This window comes from Megalops cyprinoides, chromosome 18 (assembly GCF_013368585.1).
Source record: "Megalops cyprinoides isolate fMegCyp1 chromosome 18, fMegCyp1.pri, whole genome shotgun sequence".
NCBI classification, from domain to species: domain Eukaryota; kingdom Metazoa; phylum Chordata; class Actinopteri; order Elopiformes; family Megalopidae; genus Megalops; species Megalops cyprinoides.
In genome coordinates, this window is record NC_050600.1 from 12,163,517 (window position 1) to 12,183,065 (window position 19,549).

General features: G+C 37.0%; 1 protein-coding gene across 1 annotated transcript in view; it reads left to right on the plus strand.

The window, feature by feature from the left end:
* Nucleotides 1-869: 869 nt before the first annotated feature.
* LOC118793670 (phospholipid-transporting ATPase ABCA1-like) overlaps nt 870-19,549 on the plus strand; it is a 136,686-nt gene continuing 118,006 nt past the window's right edge. The window contains exons 1-8 of the mRNA XM_036551898.1: nt 870-935; nt 4,316-4,409; nt 5,254-5,395; nt 6,576-6,703; nt 7,871-7,998; nt 9,993-10,178; nt 11,044-11,130; nt 12,231-12,447. Of these exons, the coding sequence (XP_036407791.1) occupies nt 870-935; nt 4,316-4,409; nt 5,254-5,395; nt 6,576-6,703; nt 7,871-7,998; nt 9,993-10,178; nt 11,044-11,130; nt 12,231-12,447 (1,048 nt within the window). The remainder of the gene's footprint in view (nt 936-4,315; nt 4,410-5,253; nt 5,396-6,575; nt 6,704-7,870; nt 7,999-9,992; nt 10,179-11,043; nt 11,131-12,230; nt 12,448-19,549) is intronic.

The following is a 19,549-nucleotide window of genomic DNA, read 5'->3' on the forward strand; positions in this document are numbered from 1 at the left end:
TGTGGATCACATATGTCTGTCTGTATTCTCAAATTTAGAATATGCTGGGTAGTGGGGAAAAATAAAAAAAAAAGTGCTTGAAAAGCAAAGTAAACACTAAAAACAGAAATGATTAACCTTTGAGTGAACATTTATTGATTTTACAATTAGTGCAAGGTTAACAATGTCTTGTGAAATGGCCATAAAAATACAGTATGCTGGCTTGGCTTCATAAAAGCTAACAGCATAAGCAAATGTTTTGATTTGTGCCAGTCATAACAAGGACAACAATCCTGCATCATGACCATCAGTATTTCATATAAATCATTTTAGAACTTTGATCCTATCCCATTGGAAATACTGTTAAATGAGGTGGAGTTTAGCTAAGGTCCTAAGTAAGGCCTATAGTAATTGATATATGTATATATTATTATGCAAAATTACAACCTTATGTGTGTACTTTATGGTACATATAACACCCTGTGTTGTTAACACAAAAAATAATTTAATGCCAGTTTCTGAAATAGTGTTTAAATATTATTAAATCATGAAAGATGATGTTGTATGTGAAGTCTATGCAAAACTGTCTAATTCTTTCCTATGCTTAAGAAACTCTGAACAAAGTGCAGTTGCAAATGAAGACGTCTCTGTTTAGCACTGCCTTTCATCTCCTGCCAAGCGGAGAGAGAAAACTCTTGTGTGTTTTAGATCACTAATTTACTCTGGTGGTTAACAGATCCTTTGTATTATTTGATTTTTATTATTATTATTATTATTATTATTGTTATAATAATTATTATTATTATTAAATAACTCTTCCCTTGTATTCCCTCCAGGATTTATTAAGACGCAGTTGCCGTAGCAACGTATTGGTAGACGGATAAACTGTAATGGGTCTCCTGGCACAGCTTGGGCTTCTCCTGTGGAAGAACTTCCTTCTCCGAAAGAGACAAAAGGTACTCCCTCACTCCCTCCTCCCTCCCTCCTCTCTCCCTCCCTCGCATTCTAGAAATGAGGGAATATCTGTAATGTTGGCAAAAAAGGCGAAAGTATAAATATATTCTGAGCCTGTATTAGAAGGGAGAGCTGAGTTGTTTGTGAAGGAGAAGGAAAGGGCACCTGACCCGGAGCAGGTTAATACCGGTGCAGCGGCCGTAATTCCGCTGCCTTGAAAGAAGACTCCTTTCTCCTTGACATGTGCTGCAAGGAAATGTCACCTTCAATTTCCAAAGATTTATTACTTTCAAATGTTTTCTTACATGGCTGAATTTAAACTATAACAAACCTAGGCTGGCCTATGGAGAAAGGAAAAAAAATATTTTGAAGGCCAAATGTCTTTGTAAATTGCCTCTTCCCCTTTTTCCAACAACTAAATATCACAGCTGCTCTGAGAGCCAAGGCCCGTGGTAGAATTAAACATGTAACACTTGGGTGAAAGATTCTTAATTGCCTAGTTCCATTGATTGAATCATCGGTATGGACTAGATCCCAAAACATAATGTGAATGTTTCACAGGTGCTGGTACTATACTGTTTGAGGTATCTGATTAAAGGATGTAAATGAGGGAAATTTACAGTACCAGTCAAAAGTTTGGACACACCTTTCCTTCTTTGTATACCATTTTCCACATTTTAGAATAACAGTAAAGACATACAACAAAACAAAACAAATGGAATTATGCACTGACCAAAAAAGTGTTATAGACAATTCAAAACTATCATATATTTTAGATTCTTCAAAATAGCTAAATATTTTTAAATTATTTTTTTATACATACAAGTCATACATAGGTATCAACTTCACGATTTATATTTGTCTAAGAAAAAAATTTAAGCGGAAGGCTTTAGCTCAAAATGTCTTTGAATGCAAATTTCCCATTATCTTAATCAGGTGTGTCCAAACCTTTTACTGGTACTGTAAACATATTGAAAACATGTGCCACCATTTTCCAAAGCAGTCATTTGCACTCAAAGAATTGATCTGGATATGGCTATCATGAAGATATATTACCTGGGTTGCAAGACAAAATGAAGGCTGCACTCACACTTCACTCACACTCTTCAGTATATCGGTGTATATTCAGGTGTCTTATTATTAGCACATTGCAGAACATAATTCCCATGGTTTCACTCGTTAGCTCCTTGACTACCTCTTATTACTAATAATCACCTCTCACTCACTTGCCTATTGCACCCGTTAATGATTGAATTAACGTGTGTGTGTGAGATGTAACCAGCCCCAGGGTGACAAAACTGCAATAATTCAATGATGAGGTGAACAATAGGATTTCAGAGCTTTTTAGAAACATAAGCATTTTCAGTTGTCCACAGACATGTAAATAAAGAAAAGCTGAGAAACTGGTGTGGGGGAGTGATGCCTAAGTAATTTGACTACCAATTTTTTTAGCACAAGGTGAAACATAATAATGAGGTAAGAATTATCTGCGCATAACTATGTTTTTTCTTTATCTCTTCAGTACACCACCAACATTTTTATTGTCATGCTTTTTGAAACAGTTCCTACAGACATTTTACACATTCTGTGTAAAATAACCATTTTATTTGACAGTGTTAAAGGTGGCCTCAACAAAGCACACTGTTAAGAAAAATACATTTAAAATGGAAAATGGGTATTAACGGTGAATGAGTGAATGGCTCACTGAATTTAAAGAAAACTATGCTCCTCCTCCGTTTTCCCGTCATACCATAAAACAAAATTTTCTAAATGGACATCCTCAATATCGTATTATAATTGTGGGGTCAAGAGAGTGTCTGAGAACGTACCGCAGCCATGTCTGGGAATGCATGCTCTGATTTCAGAACTGAATCTTTTCCACTGAGGAGGTGCAGGTAGAAGGTAGAGGGACTGTGAGCATGATCATATAAAGGCTGAGAGGAGATGCAAGGTAAACGGCCAAAAAAATGTCTTTTTTTCCAAGTTGTTGTGGGAAGTGTTACCCGTGTATTTACCAGCTGGTTCAAAAGCTGAAATGCTCAATTGAAACATAGTGAGGTGTCAGTTTGGTGAGGTTTAGAACCATAAGTGAGCACGTAAACATCAGCTACAGAGGGGGAAGTCACCTCCTAGAGACCTTGCATGATGCAGTCCGAGTTGCTCACTTTTCAGGGAAAGAATGTGAATGCCTCTCTTTTGCTGCCGCAGAGCAAAGAATTGCCACAAGTGTTGTTTTCCTAGAGTGGAACGGCGGTACGGAATGACATTTGCTGAAGGGTAGAAAGAAAATGAACCAGGGAAAATGCTCCGTGCAATCAGCTCCATTTAGAAGAGGGTCTGTAAGCCTCTCTGAGGTGTAGCATCTGCCTTCTATCTTGTGTCCAGTTACTCCCTGGGGTAATTTGAAATAAACGATGGAGACTTTCAGTGTGGTGGGGGACCAGAGCTGCGGTATTAAAAGGGGTAGGAGGGCTTGAACGCTCAAGCCGAGCCGATTTATCGGTTAAATGAAAATGACTCAATGACCTGAGTGCCAGCCTTAGAGAGCCCAGGGTAACCGGGAAAGGCAGTGGAGCATGCGGCTTGCTTTGATAAACTCTCCGTAACCCTGCTCGAGGTCGCGCTGACACACACTCGAGATGTTCATTCACCCTCTCTTCCAGCTTCCAGGCATCCACAGCTCCTTGATTAAGGTGGGCTGTGGGCACTTTCCTTTGGACGCGAGTTTGAAAGCAACATCATCTGTTTTGCATTCATAAACAGACCACAATGTTATTTATGCATTTATTGGAAAATTAAGATGCAGTCATTTAAAGAACAACAAACAAAAAATTAAAAATAAATAAATAATAGATGGTGGATTTTTTTTCTGGGTTATTGAACTCATGTAAATGATCGTTTTCATTTTTACATTTGAAATGCTGTAAATTCCCTGAATACTTAATGTTAACAACAATAGACATGTATATGTAGACATTTGTTTTGCATGATGTGCAGTTTCAAGCAAAGAGCGTATGCAGGTTTTGTAATTGAATTCCTTTGCTTGTCTTATAACATTCATTCCTTTCAGCAAAGCAGTTGGTTGTCAAATATTTACTTACTTTGCAGTCTTAGTTTGCCCAGGGTAAGTACAGCAGCAACTATGATCAATATAAATGTATTATTCCTGTAGAACAGCACTGGTTCTTTGAGAATTCATGGGCCTTATTTTCGAACAGTTATCTACAAAAACCTATTGGTTATTTAATTAGAAATGTTAAAATGTCAAGGTTAAATAGTCTCAAAGAATATCGGTCCAGTTTATATAACCAATACAGAGATGTGAAAAAGCATCTGTGGTGAATGAGGTTTTTATTCATAGAGCTCTACATTTATCTTGCAGGTTCGATTGGTTATTGAATTGATATGGCCTCTCTTCCTGTTTTTTATTCTTGTCTGGGTTCGTTCAACAAATCGACCTATCTATCAAGGACAATGTAAGTAAGGAGATATACATTCATTTAGAATATATTTTATCAAAGAACACTTTTAAATATTAGTGGTTTATTAGTTGTGTTTTCTGTACAGCAAAAAAAAATGGAAAATATGTGTGTGCACTGTAATGATAGTCTTGTTTATAACCCATATAACCCATTATTAACATTTACATTGTAGTTCCTACCAAATGAGATACAGCTAATTATAGTGCAAACAGTGGCTCAGGATAAGATAAATAAATGAACTGATCAACTTGGCAAATAATTGATTAAATGAATAAATAAACATGATCTTATGAACTATACATTATCTTGTATTATGTTGTACAGCAGTTATGAAGAAAGGTGTAAGGAAAACAAAAGGCCTGTTTTAATTAAATGGTGTTGTTTATGCTATTCATGATGGAAATTTATGAGATGCATAAATTTGCCTTACAACTGACAAGTGCCCTTGCAGTTTGAGATTCTGCCCTGACACAAAGAGGTTTGGGGTTCAGTTCCCTCCTGACTCATAATAAAAAACTTAAATTAAGAATTGTGTCTGCAATTTGGCTGCTTGGCACTGAGCATTACAAAGAGAGAGTGAGGGTATAGTTTTTGATTTTGACTGGAATCTTCTGTCAGGGGTGCGCTTTTGCATCATGCTGCTACAGCAGTCAGAGTCCTCTCTGGGCTCCCAGTGACACCCCAGTGTCATTTTTTTGCCATATAATTTATATATAACATTGCCAGAGGTGTTACCCACTTGGCTAATGACAGCATCCCACCTGTCTGCACTGCTTATAATTGTCAGATTGTTCTGTGTTGTTTCATTTCCTTTGCTAACTTTCACCTTTTCCCCCAGGTCATTATCCAAACAAGGCTATGCCCTCAGCTGGTGTATTGCCATGGTTACAAGGCATGATGTGCAATATTGACAACCCCTGTGTAAATTACCCAACCCCAGGAGAAACACCTGGACAAGTCAACAATTTCAATTCATCCACGTAAGTGTTCTGGTAGCCTTGCCAAACTCCCTTTTCATCATTTTCAGTTCCAATATTTACGTCCCGGAATTTTCCTTTTAAACCAATATCAGTATAAGGTCATATTACTGCACATAACAAGTATTGATGTAGAAACCAATAGTAAAAATTGCTCTGTTATATATTGCTCACAGTACAACATGTCTGTACACTGTACGCGGTACATACTCAAACAGTACTAGAAAAACTTTTTTCTTGTGAATTGAGAAAACAACTCTAAGTAAAATGGTAAAAAGATGTTTTGGTTTTTTTTTTAACTCCTTGGTAAACAAATCTTAAAGACTTAATAACATTATGACCTGCCAGCTTGGATGTTTTTCGTCTTTTTCAGTGTAATATTTCTGTGTACACATTACTGAGGCTTGTGCTTGTTTTTCATTGCAAGTACTAAGTGAAATAATTTCCCTGACATTATGCAGGGCTGTCATTATTTACGCTGCTAGCTTATACTTAGACTTAAAATAGAATGAAAATTCCTGAAAATGTGCTCTTTCACAAAATATTTGTACACCACAAAAGGAAAAAAAAAAAAACATTTGTTTTACTTGCTCACAGGAAAAGCCATTTCAGGACTGAAACAAACTATTAAAATATTAAAATATTCATTTTAAAGGAAAAGAGAGAGCTTTACATTCCTGCCAGCCCCCACATAATAATAAAAAAACAGTGCAAGATGTTATCCTGTCTGTTTTGGCAGAGCCAGTTGCTGAGACATGGTAGCGTTCTTTGAGTGGGGGTTATATCGCTGAGTGAGGACTGCCATTTTCACTGCACACTTCTGTTTTCTTTGAATCTTCTAGAATGTTGCCCTATTATTAGTAGTAATCCACTTCACAAAGTTATTTAAGAACAAATAAATATTTAACACGTAAGTTACAGCAGAGTAGTTGTTCCAGTGATGCTGAAATTTCAGTGATCTTGGAATTTCTGTCAGGCAGTATGTAAAAGTAGCCTTGTTATTGTACAGAGAATAATCTTTTTTTGGTAATAATCTTTCCATTCAACACTCCAGTTCTTTGTATCGTTCTGTGTCAGCTGTGTTGCCTCCTCAGAGGCAAAGCTTCCACAGTCCCTCACTTGGCAACAAACCGGCTGACATTGACTTCCCCATTTGTCTTTTTTACACTCTTTTTAAATGTAGGATTGCTGGAGTGCTGATTGAACTGCAGTCAGTGATGGCAAACAGATCTGTCCTTAACAAATATACGCAGCTTTCAGATGATGTCAACCAGTTGGCTTTGATGCTGCAGAATTCCAACCCAGAGAATGGTATGTACATATTTCTACTGACATGCAAACACGCACACACCGCTAAACATACAAATACACATGCACCCACACACATATGCACACACAAAGACACAGAACCCACACACAGGCAATCATGTAGTCAGCAGTTGGCTACAAGCATGATAGAGGGTGACTGTCAGGAAAGCTGGTGCTACATAATATTCAACAAACACAACATTTTTGTTTAGATTTTGAGTTCTCCTTCATAAGCAACAACAGTGCCATTGAGGTTGAATATGTGGTGAATGTCTGTTGTTGTTTATGGAACCCTGAAAACAAAAGCACCTGATTATTTATGGCTTCATTTGCATTATGGAGTGGCAGATCGTTTATCTTCATAGTTTGTAGTTCTGCAGAACGCCCATTTAGCATGATGATATTCAAATTTTCATAAGGAACCTAATTTACAAATAGGCAAAAGCATCCTACATTTTTGAAACCTGACAACACTCACTGTGAATTTGCATTTTGAGGTCATTGTGCCTGTAGTTTACAAGATTAAATCCTTCACAATATCTGTGGTAAAGAATAATTAATGAGGGACGTTGTCTCAGCTGTGAGACCCATAAAGGTCATTATGCAAAGGCAATTCATTAGGAGAGAAAAGTACATGATAGGAATAGTTAATTTATTGTTGCAACAGGTAAATAATTACATTTTAAATATTTCATATATATTTTTTATATTTTGTTGTGGAACAACAACCAAGAATGTACAATAAAATATACTTTTCCATATGTTGCATATATACAGCAACCATCTGATTTATATTTAGTCTATATAAGTTGGGAACAGGTCTGAAAAGAACTGCAAATGTGCTAAACAGTGAAACTTCAGAATATTTGCAGGATTAAGGAAAAATGACATTGTAGGAACCCCAAACCTGTAAAGAATTACCCTATGTAGTATCTTTTCTTGTGTGAATGCTTGTGATTGTATGCTTTACTTGAAGCTTCTGGATAAAGTTGTTTTTCATTTGTATGCATTCAGGATGTATGTACATATACAGTATCTACAATTAATTATCAAAAGTTTACCCACAGCTTGAATTTAACTTACCTTGAACAAAGTGTTTCCTGACCAACTGACCAGTGGAAAATTCTTTCTTCTTTCCCATCATCTTCTATTTCCCTTTTATTGTTAAAGGTAAGCCCATTCCTCTAAGAAGAATTTTGAATGACGATGAAACCTTTACCACATATCTGATGGAGAATCTTTCACTCACACCATCTGACGCAGAGAGAGTGATGACTGCAAAAATCCCCCTCAGTAAGGTAGGTCACAGTTGAAGCTATCATTACCATATCGATACAGTGTACAAATATATATCTATTTGTCCAGCCTTTTATGGTGCTTAAGTATACGTATTTAGTAATGACAAAGAATCCCCATACCATTATTTGATATAGTGAGTTCCACATTCCATAAATCAATCACGCACTGTGGCCTGATTTTGAATACTTATATTTTTAATACATCACTCCGAGCACAAAATTCCTAACCCATGATACAGTACATCCTAATTCTAGTTAATTACAAAACATTACTTTTGTCCAGAGAAGTTATCCACATCTTCCTGATGGCTGTACATTATTGTAATCACATTTTATTTAATTCATAATAAAATTACTTGATTCATCTACATAAAGCACACCTGTTACAATGTGATGATGTGGAAATTACTTAGCATCCATACAAAATCAATCTACCGGATTCAGTAATGAGGATGAAATTACTTTAGATGGACAGCCAGAGGATGCTAAGAGTTATTGGATATCCCAATTACATTGAAGCATTCAATAAATTTTTATGTAGATAAAAACATGAAAAATATGTGAAAATTATTGTAATCTCCTGTCTGAAAAATAAACACAACATGTAACATACATACAAGTTGTTTCCCCTCGGGTATATTTTGCATAGGTCTTGCACCTCTACTATTACCAAAAAAAAAAAATTAGCAGTCATCATAATCAGCAGGCTAACCATCCCTCAGATAATTTCCATTGATTCCCAGCCATACTTTCAGTGATATGGGAAAAGTCTGTGGAAAACAATTAAGCACACTAGACACAAGGAAGGGCATTTAAAAGGAATGTTCTATAATTAGAGAGAGAAGAGGACTGCATAACAGCTCTTATAAGCTCATCTGTGAAATATTTTCCCTGCTGGGCTACTTGTCCAAAATGAAAAATGCAATTTTAGAGCTAAACCTACTAACAGGCACACAGTCGAAGTGGGGACGGACTGCTGAGCTCAGGCTTAAGTTGGGAGTTACCTTTTTCTTCTGTGTTGGCTTTTATGTTTAAGACCATACGTCCAAAGTGCTCTCTTGGGCGTACTGCACAATATCCATGTTTCTGTAAACAAAATAGTGGACAAAACCAAATGTAAATTGAGGTGCATTACTATTGTTTGTGGTGAAAGTGAGACACATGGCTATGGGATTATGCTAAAATTATAAAATGGGGGTGCATTATTATTCTGTGGCCTAAAACTAAGACTGAAGCTCCTTTCTGAGGATGTCCTAATATGCCCTCTATGTGGACATCTTTGCTATTCCCTCCACCACCAACTAACATTATAAAATTACCTGTCTGTTTGTGTGCTCAATGCTTCTGAGTGTGTAGAGGGTATCATAAAAGGTTATGTATGGATTTGAAAGAAACTTGCATAAAATTTTTGCCTATGGGAGAGGAAAATGGTAGAGGTTTATGCTCAAATGACTTGCCCTATAATTTCCGTATAAATGTACATCATATGAATGTGACACCATATGAATTTCACACCAATTAAGAAATATTTCTTAATCTATTAATATTTCTTATTATAAGTTATATCTTGAATGCATAGTGTGCTCGTACACAGTGATTATTGTGCAGTGCATCGAACATTATATCATTACTAAGAGGATAGACTGTTTTTTCCTCTTTGAACATGTAATGGAAAGTTGTGATCTTGTAAGCATTTTGATTTAGCAGCTGCACAATAACCTTTCAGAAAATTCAGTAATCACGTAATTGGAGATTGGAGCTATGTAATTGGAGACATAGCTACTAGCTAACAATTTTTGCTCTGCGTAAAATATTTTTTACCTGAGGATATATGATTTATACACACATTTGCTGCAAGCCACCCCCTCTAGCAAAGGCGATCTCAGTACATGGCATGAGAGATGCATTTCTATAGTACATACATCTTTGGAAAATAGACCATTGTAATGAATGGTCTCCTGTTGTTTCATATTTAAATCTCCTTTATTGTCAAGGTAATGAGCCTTCCAAGGGATGATTATCTGAAGACCGTTCTTTGCAATGGGACACTCCTGGAATTTAACTCAGCAGCTGACAAAGAAACCTTTGAAAACATCAGCTGTTCCCTCACACCAGAGGAGCTGAGGAAAACCAGGGAAGTTTTTCAGCAAAACCTGAATGCACAAAAGTTAGCCTCAGAAGTAAGTTTTAACTGCTTATGAAGTAATGTTAACTGCTTCAGTTGAAACTACTGTATGATATACCAAATCAAATGGCTTACAGTTATATTCCTGACTGACAAGAAAATAAGCATAAGCAACACATTGCATGCACTGAACTGGTTGGTATTGGTGTGAAAGACCCTGGTTAGTTTCTGTTAGGATTCATCCACACGTTGCTCTGCTTATTGTATGTTGAAGTTTATATAGCCATTTCAAACAGGGTGATGGAGGATTTGCATGGTGAGAAACCAATGCTTTCTCCATCACGTCCTGTTAAGCTCCTCATGTGTTGATGCCTAGGGTGAGGTTAGACTGGAATTAATGCACCCCGCAGTTAATAAGAGTTGGGCCTTTGCCAAAGTTTCACTTTGACTTTATAAAGGCAGAGGTTTTTATACAGCAGGGGATTCTTTTTTTTCCAAATAACCTGTGTACTACTTTTTGGTCTAAGCAAGGTTAGCGGGGCTTTTAGCACTCTCTCAAAATTTAAACATAAACGTGCAGGAAAATAAATCCATAAATGCTGCACACTCACAATATGATGAGCATTTCAGTGTTCCCTTAAATAAGCAAAAATTGTGATTTTTTTGTATGGTCATATAGCTTACATTTGCACCATCTGTAAAGATTTTTTGAAAGCAGTAAGCAACAGTAAAGACACTGTTTAATGCACTTTTCCACACTTTAGGCATTGTAGTGCATTTGCGCAATACTTATGAAAATTAAACATTGGACATTGAAGAGTACTGTATGCCATCTCCATCATGCTTTTGCCCTGTTACATTTGTCATTCTGGATGGAGTATCAGATGCAGGTTATAGTAACTGACTGTGCCTCTGCTTAGCTTCCTCAGGCTCTGAATCTGAATCCTGTTGAAACATTTGGATTAATGGAAAAAACAGCAGCAGATGCTGTTCCAGTGATTGAACAGGTTGGTTTGGTTATCCTTTTTGTGTACACAAACTGAGGCTTTGCAATAAGGAGCAGTAATGCCTTTCAGAGCATGTTGGGATGGCAGGTATGCCATTCAGTAAGTGATAGGTTGATGTAATTAGACTATTTAAACTCAAAGAGTATGAATACAGATGTGTATGGCTACACAGTAACATCCAAAACTTGGACCATTTTGCACTTCAACTCAGCTGCTTAGTATAATTCTTCCTTTTGTGTGAGGCAATCTACATTTTTGTTGCAACTTGAACCTTCATTTTGACATCAATTATTTTATTGACTAAGCAATGGCCATACTTGGAAAGAATAGAACATTTGTTTTGAATATATGAGTAAGTTTATATATGAGTAAACTTTTTGTTGATCTTACCACAACTGTACCTGCTAGAGACTGAACATAAATCTGATCAACCTCAAGAATTGTATTTGCTGCACCGTGAATGTAAAGATGTTTTAATTAGTGAGCAAACCACTTAATATAACTTGAAATCTGAAATAATGTTACATTACTAAGATGGCATGTTCTCATTAAAAGGAACATAATTACATTTCAAAGGATATAGTGCTGTTATCACAGAACACATCACAGAATGCATTTTATATAAACAAGTACTTTGAGAAAGAGAGCAATGATCGTTGGACAACAGAAATATTTTCCCAACAGTGACATGTAATGTGATCAAGTTGTGCTTCAGCAGAAGGGTATCTTAATGAAATGTCTAATAGTTGTACACACCAGAACATATTGAGAAAGCATTTTTCTCCTGAGAAAATAATGACAACACAATGAGAGAGGGAGAAAAATTCATATGATATGGTAATGTGGCACAGTGGAGTACATTTCCCCTCTGCCCACTCACAGCCACCACAGCTCCATCTTGTTTCGGTAGATCCCAGAACTGATGTTTTTCAAAAAAAAAAAAACAATGTTACATGCAGCTTATGCACACAGTTCACAGCATTATCAGATATTAATAGCTGAAACTGGCACAAGTCTCATAGTGGAAAAGGCCCTCTACACTGATCAGGATGAATGCAAAGAAGTATTCTAACTTGCTGATTTTGTTTGTTTTCCTCCAGATTTCTAAGCTTCAGAATTCAGCACTGTTAAATGCAGCAAGTTCACTTGATTTCAGATCAGATATGATTGGCAGTCTGAACATGTTGCTGTGCGGTGAAGATCCAGCAGCAAATTCTACAAACTCCAGAAATCTAACTTTCACTCGCCCTACCTCTGGAATGCCAATGAACTCCTCAAGGAATGAGACGCAGATGAACTTCATGAACAGCAATTCCAGTAAGTATTTAAAGGGGAATGAAACCTTTTTGCAGGTGAAGTTGTGTAACTTAAATAATCTTTAATTCTAGCCCGTTGCAGTTCATAAATCTGCTGTTACTCTGTTGTTTTTGCTTGATAGATTGATTGATTGATTGCCGGTGCCTGATTCTTTCGCTCTCGGAGTAAATGCATTTGTGCACTATTTGTTCTGAATATCATATAATCGGGTTGGTGTTTGTAGATCTGCTGTAAGATAGACAAGCTACTGGAAGGTGAAGGTTGATTTCAGGATGAAATGATTTGCTTTTCCCAGAGTCAATACAGGGTAGTAATAATGATAACAACAACAACAACTAATAGGCTCCCAAAGTGGCTGATTTAGTAAACGTGCTTGCTTGAAGCACAGGCTGGCTATGCTGTTTGCTGACAATGAGTTGACTATGAGTTACTCAACATCAGGAAGATGCCCTTATCTTCTGATGCTGTTAGCCTACTGGTGCACTGTGGGACTTGTGTGAAAAGTTGTGGTAGGTGTGAAAAGTTGTGGTAGGTGTACATATGTGTCTGATAATAGCGCTTGCCACACTCTCTGTTCTTATATCAAAATAAATCATTCTTGTTGAAGGGTTTGTTTATTTGTTTATTTACTTGATAATCATAAGAATTCATTGAAATTATGACTTTTTTGAGTCATTAATACACATATTCTACATTTTATAATACTCATGTTATTTTAAACATTTCATTTTATTTGGTTAAACTATGAAAAGGTATTATTTCCATTTCTGTTCCCCATGCTTAGAAAAATCATTTTTAAAAATCTTTCTATTGCTCAGATTTGTTTGCCTGCTGGGTTTTGTCAGAGCAACACTCCTCATGTGTACTTTTTTATGGAACAGGCTAATTAAAGGCCATAGTATCCTGCACCGTTAATTGCCTGCTCTTTGAAACTGTGCAGAAGGTTATCAAAAGCAGCCTCCCCCAGAAAAAAGCTATATTCCAGATGATTTACCCTGTGTCAGCATTATAATTCAGTAAAACCATCCACCATCCATGTTGCCTCAGTGGATGTTTTCCTCAGCAAAGGAGAGTTATATTACCAATGTTCTTAATTTGAGTGAAATGTTTCTTTCATTTTCATGATCATACAGGTGCTGAAAGGCACATGGTACAAATATCTCCATTTTAAATGTGCTTTTGCTCCTCTTTCACTTTTGTTACAGTGTCATTAAATAATGTGGCTGTAACTGTCCGTAACTGAAGTTTGATTCAAGAAGTACAAAAAATGAAGAAGTGGAATTTTTTATGCTTTAAGCTGAATGAATTTGTCTTAAATAAAAAAAATCAACTGTTTGCATTGGTTAGGTGGTGATTGTGTTAAAGACAAACAAACATGATCCTACAGTTTATCTTAGGTACAGGGATTTTGCAGTCTTTCTAGCAGTTGAAAGAGAGTGAGAGACAGAGAATGAGAATACAGCTCACACATGTGGTGAAAAAACTTTATTGAACAACTCAGTGGAGTACACAGGATGTAGATTTTTTTCCCCTGTCATATTCTTAATAATACTGACTAAGGCAGCTGGTGATGAGCATTCATTAGCTTGCTGGAAGCATTGGTATAATGCACACTGGAGCTTACATAAGGAGAGAATGATGTTTACAATTACACCTGGAGGAGGAAGTACAGAGCACAGTTTTTATGATTAATGAAGCTTGCATATAATGTACAGTACCAGATGGAGTCCTATGGGACAAATACACTACTGCAGTTTTCATTGCCTTATTGTACTATTAATGATGGATTTCGCTGTTGATGTTTAACCAATCGTATATAGATTTGAATATATATTTTTTATTTAGGAAGGGACTGCAAGCCTAACTGTGTCACACAAGACAAAATCTTGGCAATACTGTAGGGGGAGTGAGACTTTTTCAAGTCGAATATTAATGATGACAGATAAAAGAAGTAACTGAGTGACCCACCAGCCCCACCGTGAGTGTTACACTAGTGAATTGTGAAACATGTCACATTGCACCCTGGAGGTACAGCTCATGGGTTCATATTTTATTTAGCAAGCTAGGATGGGAAAATGCTGGTGAAAATAGAGACATACACAGTGTGCATCATAAATGATGTTGGTGAGTACAAAATATGGAAGGTGAAATCATTATTAAATTAACATACATATTCTGTTAAATTTAGCTGATTTCAAGGCAAAGAAAGCATGAGTTCTCTGGTTATTTTTCCCCTTAAGAATAGATCTAATAATTAGATTGCCGACAACAATCATTTAGGGACGGATTCAGACTTGAGATATGTGCTTGTAAACGCCACGTAAGTGCTCCCCAGGAGAGTTCCCTGGCTCTTTTACATTATGTCAGTTCAGACAAGGGGACTTAAACAGCCCATGCAGAAGAGGACTTTGGGTTGGATTTGTTCAGACGGATGGTGCGCTTTATTTATTACAAAAATGCATGTATTTGTATTCTGTCCTGATACTTCCAGTAAGTCAGATTTTTTTTGTCTCCACAATCCTTACGGTCACAAAAATTTGCAATGAGAGACAAGCACGTAGAACATGGACTGTTTTTAATTGGATGAGATAATTGCATTTAGCAAAGAATAAATAAAAGGAAATGTAGTTTCTATTTGACAAATAATTTTTCCACATTTGGTAATCCTGTACAGTTGTAAATTTTACATGCGTAATTTATTAAACAATACCATATTCTCTCAGAGGTCTGAAATGTGTTGGCACAGACGGCACACAGAATGCATCAGTGAGATGTGCTCCATCACCCCAAAGAATGTACAAAAAGTAACTCAACCAGTGTCCATCTAATCTCAGCCACATCCATTATCTTAACTTCCATAACATTGGTCATATGTGGTATGACACACACACACATGTAAAAGATCAAATAATGTTTCATATGTTGTTCTATAAGAACACCTAATGGTAGTTAGTTAGATAGCTAACCAGCTAGGCTACTTTGAATAAATTTCACAGACCCATTCACAATGAAGATCACTAAAGTACCATTGTATGAATGCGGCTGCAAACAGAAAATTCCTGCTGTTGGATTTGGCATTTTATTAAGACAATAAGTAGTATTTACTTATTTAGATAGTTAAACTTGGAAATTTTTATTTAAGCAACATGTGAGAACCAAATAGAAATTGCATAATGTACTGTATCTATCATCAGTTACTATGGTAACTTTCAGCATTGCTAACATTATGTGTACAGTCTTGGAAATCTAGTTGTATCCAACAGAGTTGGGTTTAGATATGTGAAAGACATCCCATGTGGATCGATGTCAGACATCTTTGACATCCTGGTTATGTGCGTTTTTGTCTGTATCAAAGGTGGATTAAGGGTTGAATGGCAGTGTTGATTTTTGGCCAACCTCAGCTGCTTTCCAGTATTGTTTCTTAGGTGTAGGAAAGTTTGTCTTTTATGGGGTCCTCATCTTGTACACTGTCTTTATATCAAAATTTCTACACAGGCTGTTCAGTTTGCCTTGTCCAGAGTATTATGTCAATGTATCGTTTATCAAAACGACTGAAATATGAGATTTTTTAGTCGGACACTCTGACTTAAAGTATGTAACTGGATAAAAAGATGTATCAAAGGAATCAGTCATATCCTGACGAGGGGACATGATGTGAACAACTCGATGAGATGACAGTTACTCAGTGTGTTGATTTATGGATTTAAGATTTTAGGATGATTGAGGTACTTACAAAACTTGCAAACCTATCTGTTCATCAGGTAAAACCAAACATTGAAATTTACCATTTCCAATCAAATGAATTATCGAAATTTGAATTTGAATGTTATAAAGGATATTTAAGAACAGATTATTAGAAATAATTAAAAATAATTTGGGTTCACTTACCCTCTCCATGATGAGTACAGCATACTGTTTATTTTGCCCCTTCATTTCCAGTTACTTTAAGATATATTATACATGAATTTTTCATATGGTCAAAACAATCCTCTCAGTTAAGTGATATGGAAATCCTATTAATAATTCAAAACAATAAAGAGCATCACAGAGGGAAATAACTGTGCATCTTAGGTGTTAACTGCCCAAAGACATAAATAATTACTACTGTCTTGTGTTTTTAAATATATAACCATAAGCACTGTTCAAAAATGTTCAATATTATATTGTGTGATTATACAGTATGTGCCTGTATGCCTTTTCATCTGCATAACATCTGTTTAATTCATCAATTTAATGTACAGTCTTATGAACATTGAAAATGCTCTGTGGTAAACAGTCAAGAAAATGGCCCTGTGGGTCCTTGTGTGGCAAATAAATTGTGTGTTTTATTTAACGAATTCATTGAACAGAGAAAGCAGAGCTACTTGGCAGTGGTGCAGGCTCACTTTGATGTCATAGGCAATAACAGTACACAATGACAAAGAATCCAGTGAGGACCCTTTAAGTTTCTCAGACAACCTGCTAGGGCTTTTGAGAACAGTTCTGTTTGATGGCTTCAAGGACTGTGACTCCTCCACTTGGATCTATGGTTTGGAACATTTCAGTTGAACCAAGGGTTAACTCTGTTTCCATTACATTACATTACATTCAGCGGAAGCTCTTATCCAGAGCGACTTCCAGTACAAAAGAACAGAAGTGTATCCATTCAAGTTGATAGAGCGATAGTGTCAGGCCAGGCTGACAACACACCAAGACCAGTGATTGTGAGCATAACACTATTCAAGCCCTACCACAAGCTGACTTGTGCAGTGTGACTAGCTAAAGGGAACCAAGTATACTGCCATACACCTCAGTCAGCAGATCACAGAATCCAATCCCCTTGTGGGGAGTTTGTTCTAAGCTGAGTGACCAGTGCAGGCAGGCGCTGTGTCTGAGTGGAGCAACCCTGTCAGGAGGGGACAGTTGGTTACCACCTGGTTGCAGAGTGTAGTGATGTTGGCGGAACATATGGTTTGAAGACCGATTGTAGGTATGAGGGGGCTGTCCCATTCATTGTCATGTATGCCAGCACCAAGGTTCTGAACTTGATGTGAGCGATAACAGAAAACCAATGAAGTGAGGTGATGAGGGGTGTGACTTGACTATGTTTAGTGAGGTTGTATACAAGTCGTGCAGCTGCATTCTGGATTAGTTGCAGGGGTTTGATGGCACCGGCAGGAAGACGAGCAAAGAGCCTGAACTAGGCCCTGGTCCTCACAGCATATTTATTTTGCATCAATGTTGCTGAAGTTTTCAAATTTGATCTGAATGGAGCAACCTGTCCTAATTTAGCCATGTGTTTGTGAAATAGTTGCAATAGTACTTGAAAGGCTGATTCTGATGCCAGACGTGGTTAGGGTATTAAGCAATCCTTACCGATAAATTCTGGCAGCTTACACACATGAAGACTAGGGAAAACCTACCACACTGTTTACATTTCGTTTTCCGTTAGCAAGTATGTACACAGGGGATTGCACTGACGAAGGCAGAAGCCAGACTTTTATTTTGTCCTCGTTTAGCCTCTGTGCTTTTGCACAAGATAAAAAAGAATAATAAAATGAATGCAAATAATAAAAAAAGTCCTTCAAGTGTTTTGACAAGGAATGCAAACCTTTTTCTTTTTGAAGTATATTATACTTAGACAAATTATGCCCCTTCGTTGGGGCAAAAACCCTGTCATGTTTTGCATTTTGATCCAAATAAAACCTTAATTACTTAGTATTCTGCTATTTCCCAATATTACAAGTAAAAAAGGATGTAGCCATGACATAGTTATTGTATGGGGAAGGCTCAGTGTTTGAAATAGGATAATTAATGCTTCAAAGTACTCGGAAGAAATGCTTAAGTACTTCCATTGTGATCACAGGTGCTGTAGAAGGGACATTTTGATTCTAATCAAACTGTTGCCTGTAATTTTTAGTTGGAGCGACACTCCATCTAGAAATTAGTCTAAATGTGTATATTTAGACAGCGTGCGTAGCTTTGATGATTGTAAGCTATGATTGCTTGATCATTTGTCATGCTAGCTTGCTAAAAATATATAATGCCTTATTTATACCACACTTAAATATTTCCCACATTTTCGGTCACCACAGTATCAGAAATGTTTAGAAGCTGCAAGGCCAGACATCTGCAAAAAGACTGGTCTCAAGTCTTAAACAGAACTCTAGCAATATAAGGATAAACTTAAGCCTGCATGAAAATGTATTTGTTACAGCCCATTTTTGCAAGTGAATTGTGTCAGAAGGCAGTGACCAGTGTATTTTTCAGAGGAAACTGAAACACCAGGAAAAAAAGAATATTCTCTGACCATAGGAAAAGGTGGATAAAATACATGTGGAAAATAGCGGGAAATGAAACAGACAACAGAATAGAGAACCTGAAATGTTTCAATAAATGAAAATATTCATCAGCTCGCAGGTACGACTAGAAACTGCTAGGTGGCCTGAGAGATGGCTATTGGTGGGCTCTGGGTAGGGCTCTCTATCTAAATGTGGCCAGGGCAAGAATATCGTATGTTTTCCAGTATCATAATGGCCCAGTCCCCTTATCCAGTAGGGCAGGGTCAGTGCTGATCTTTCTAATGTCTTGGAAGGAGCAGGGTGGTATATGGGAGCACGTGTTGCTTGGATGGCATGAGTGGTAGAAAGAGAGATGAAAGAGAGAAGTGCTGATCAGAAAAGGAGAGCCGGTACAGTAAGCAGTGGGGAAATGCAACACGTTGTAGCCTCAGCTGAGATACAACAGCATACAAAAGGTGTGAGAAGCAAGGTAATGCGTTTTCTCCACAGGGCCATTGAGTGGCCTGTCTTACCCAGGCCGCACAGACTCATTTAGTAAGACAGGTTAGGTGACCATCTATACTGTAAATTGGTGTTCATCTGAAATAGGTCGGCTTTTCATTACATAGCGCTGAGGTTGTTCTTTACTTGCCTTTTCTCCCAGCTGTTTTTGTTCATTCTCACTATGGAATACATCCGATATGTCATGTTTCAGTGTATATATATTAGATGACTTCAAAGAGAGCATTTTATCAATAAGTGGTACAGTCTGCAGTCAGGCCACAGTGAACTGCTTCAACAATGTCAAAAACTGATAAATTCTTTAATTTTCTTTAAATCTC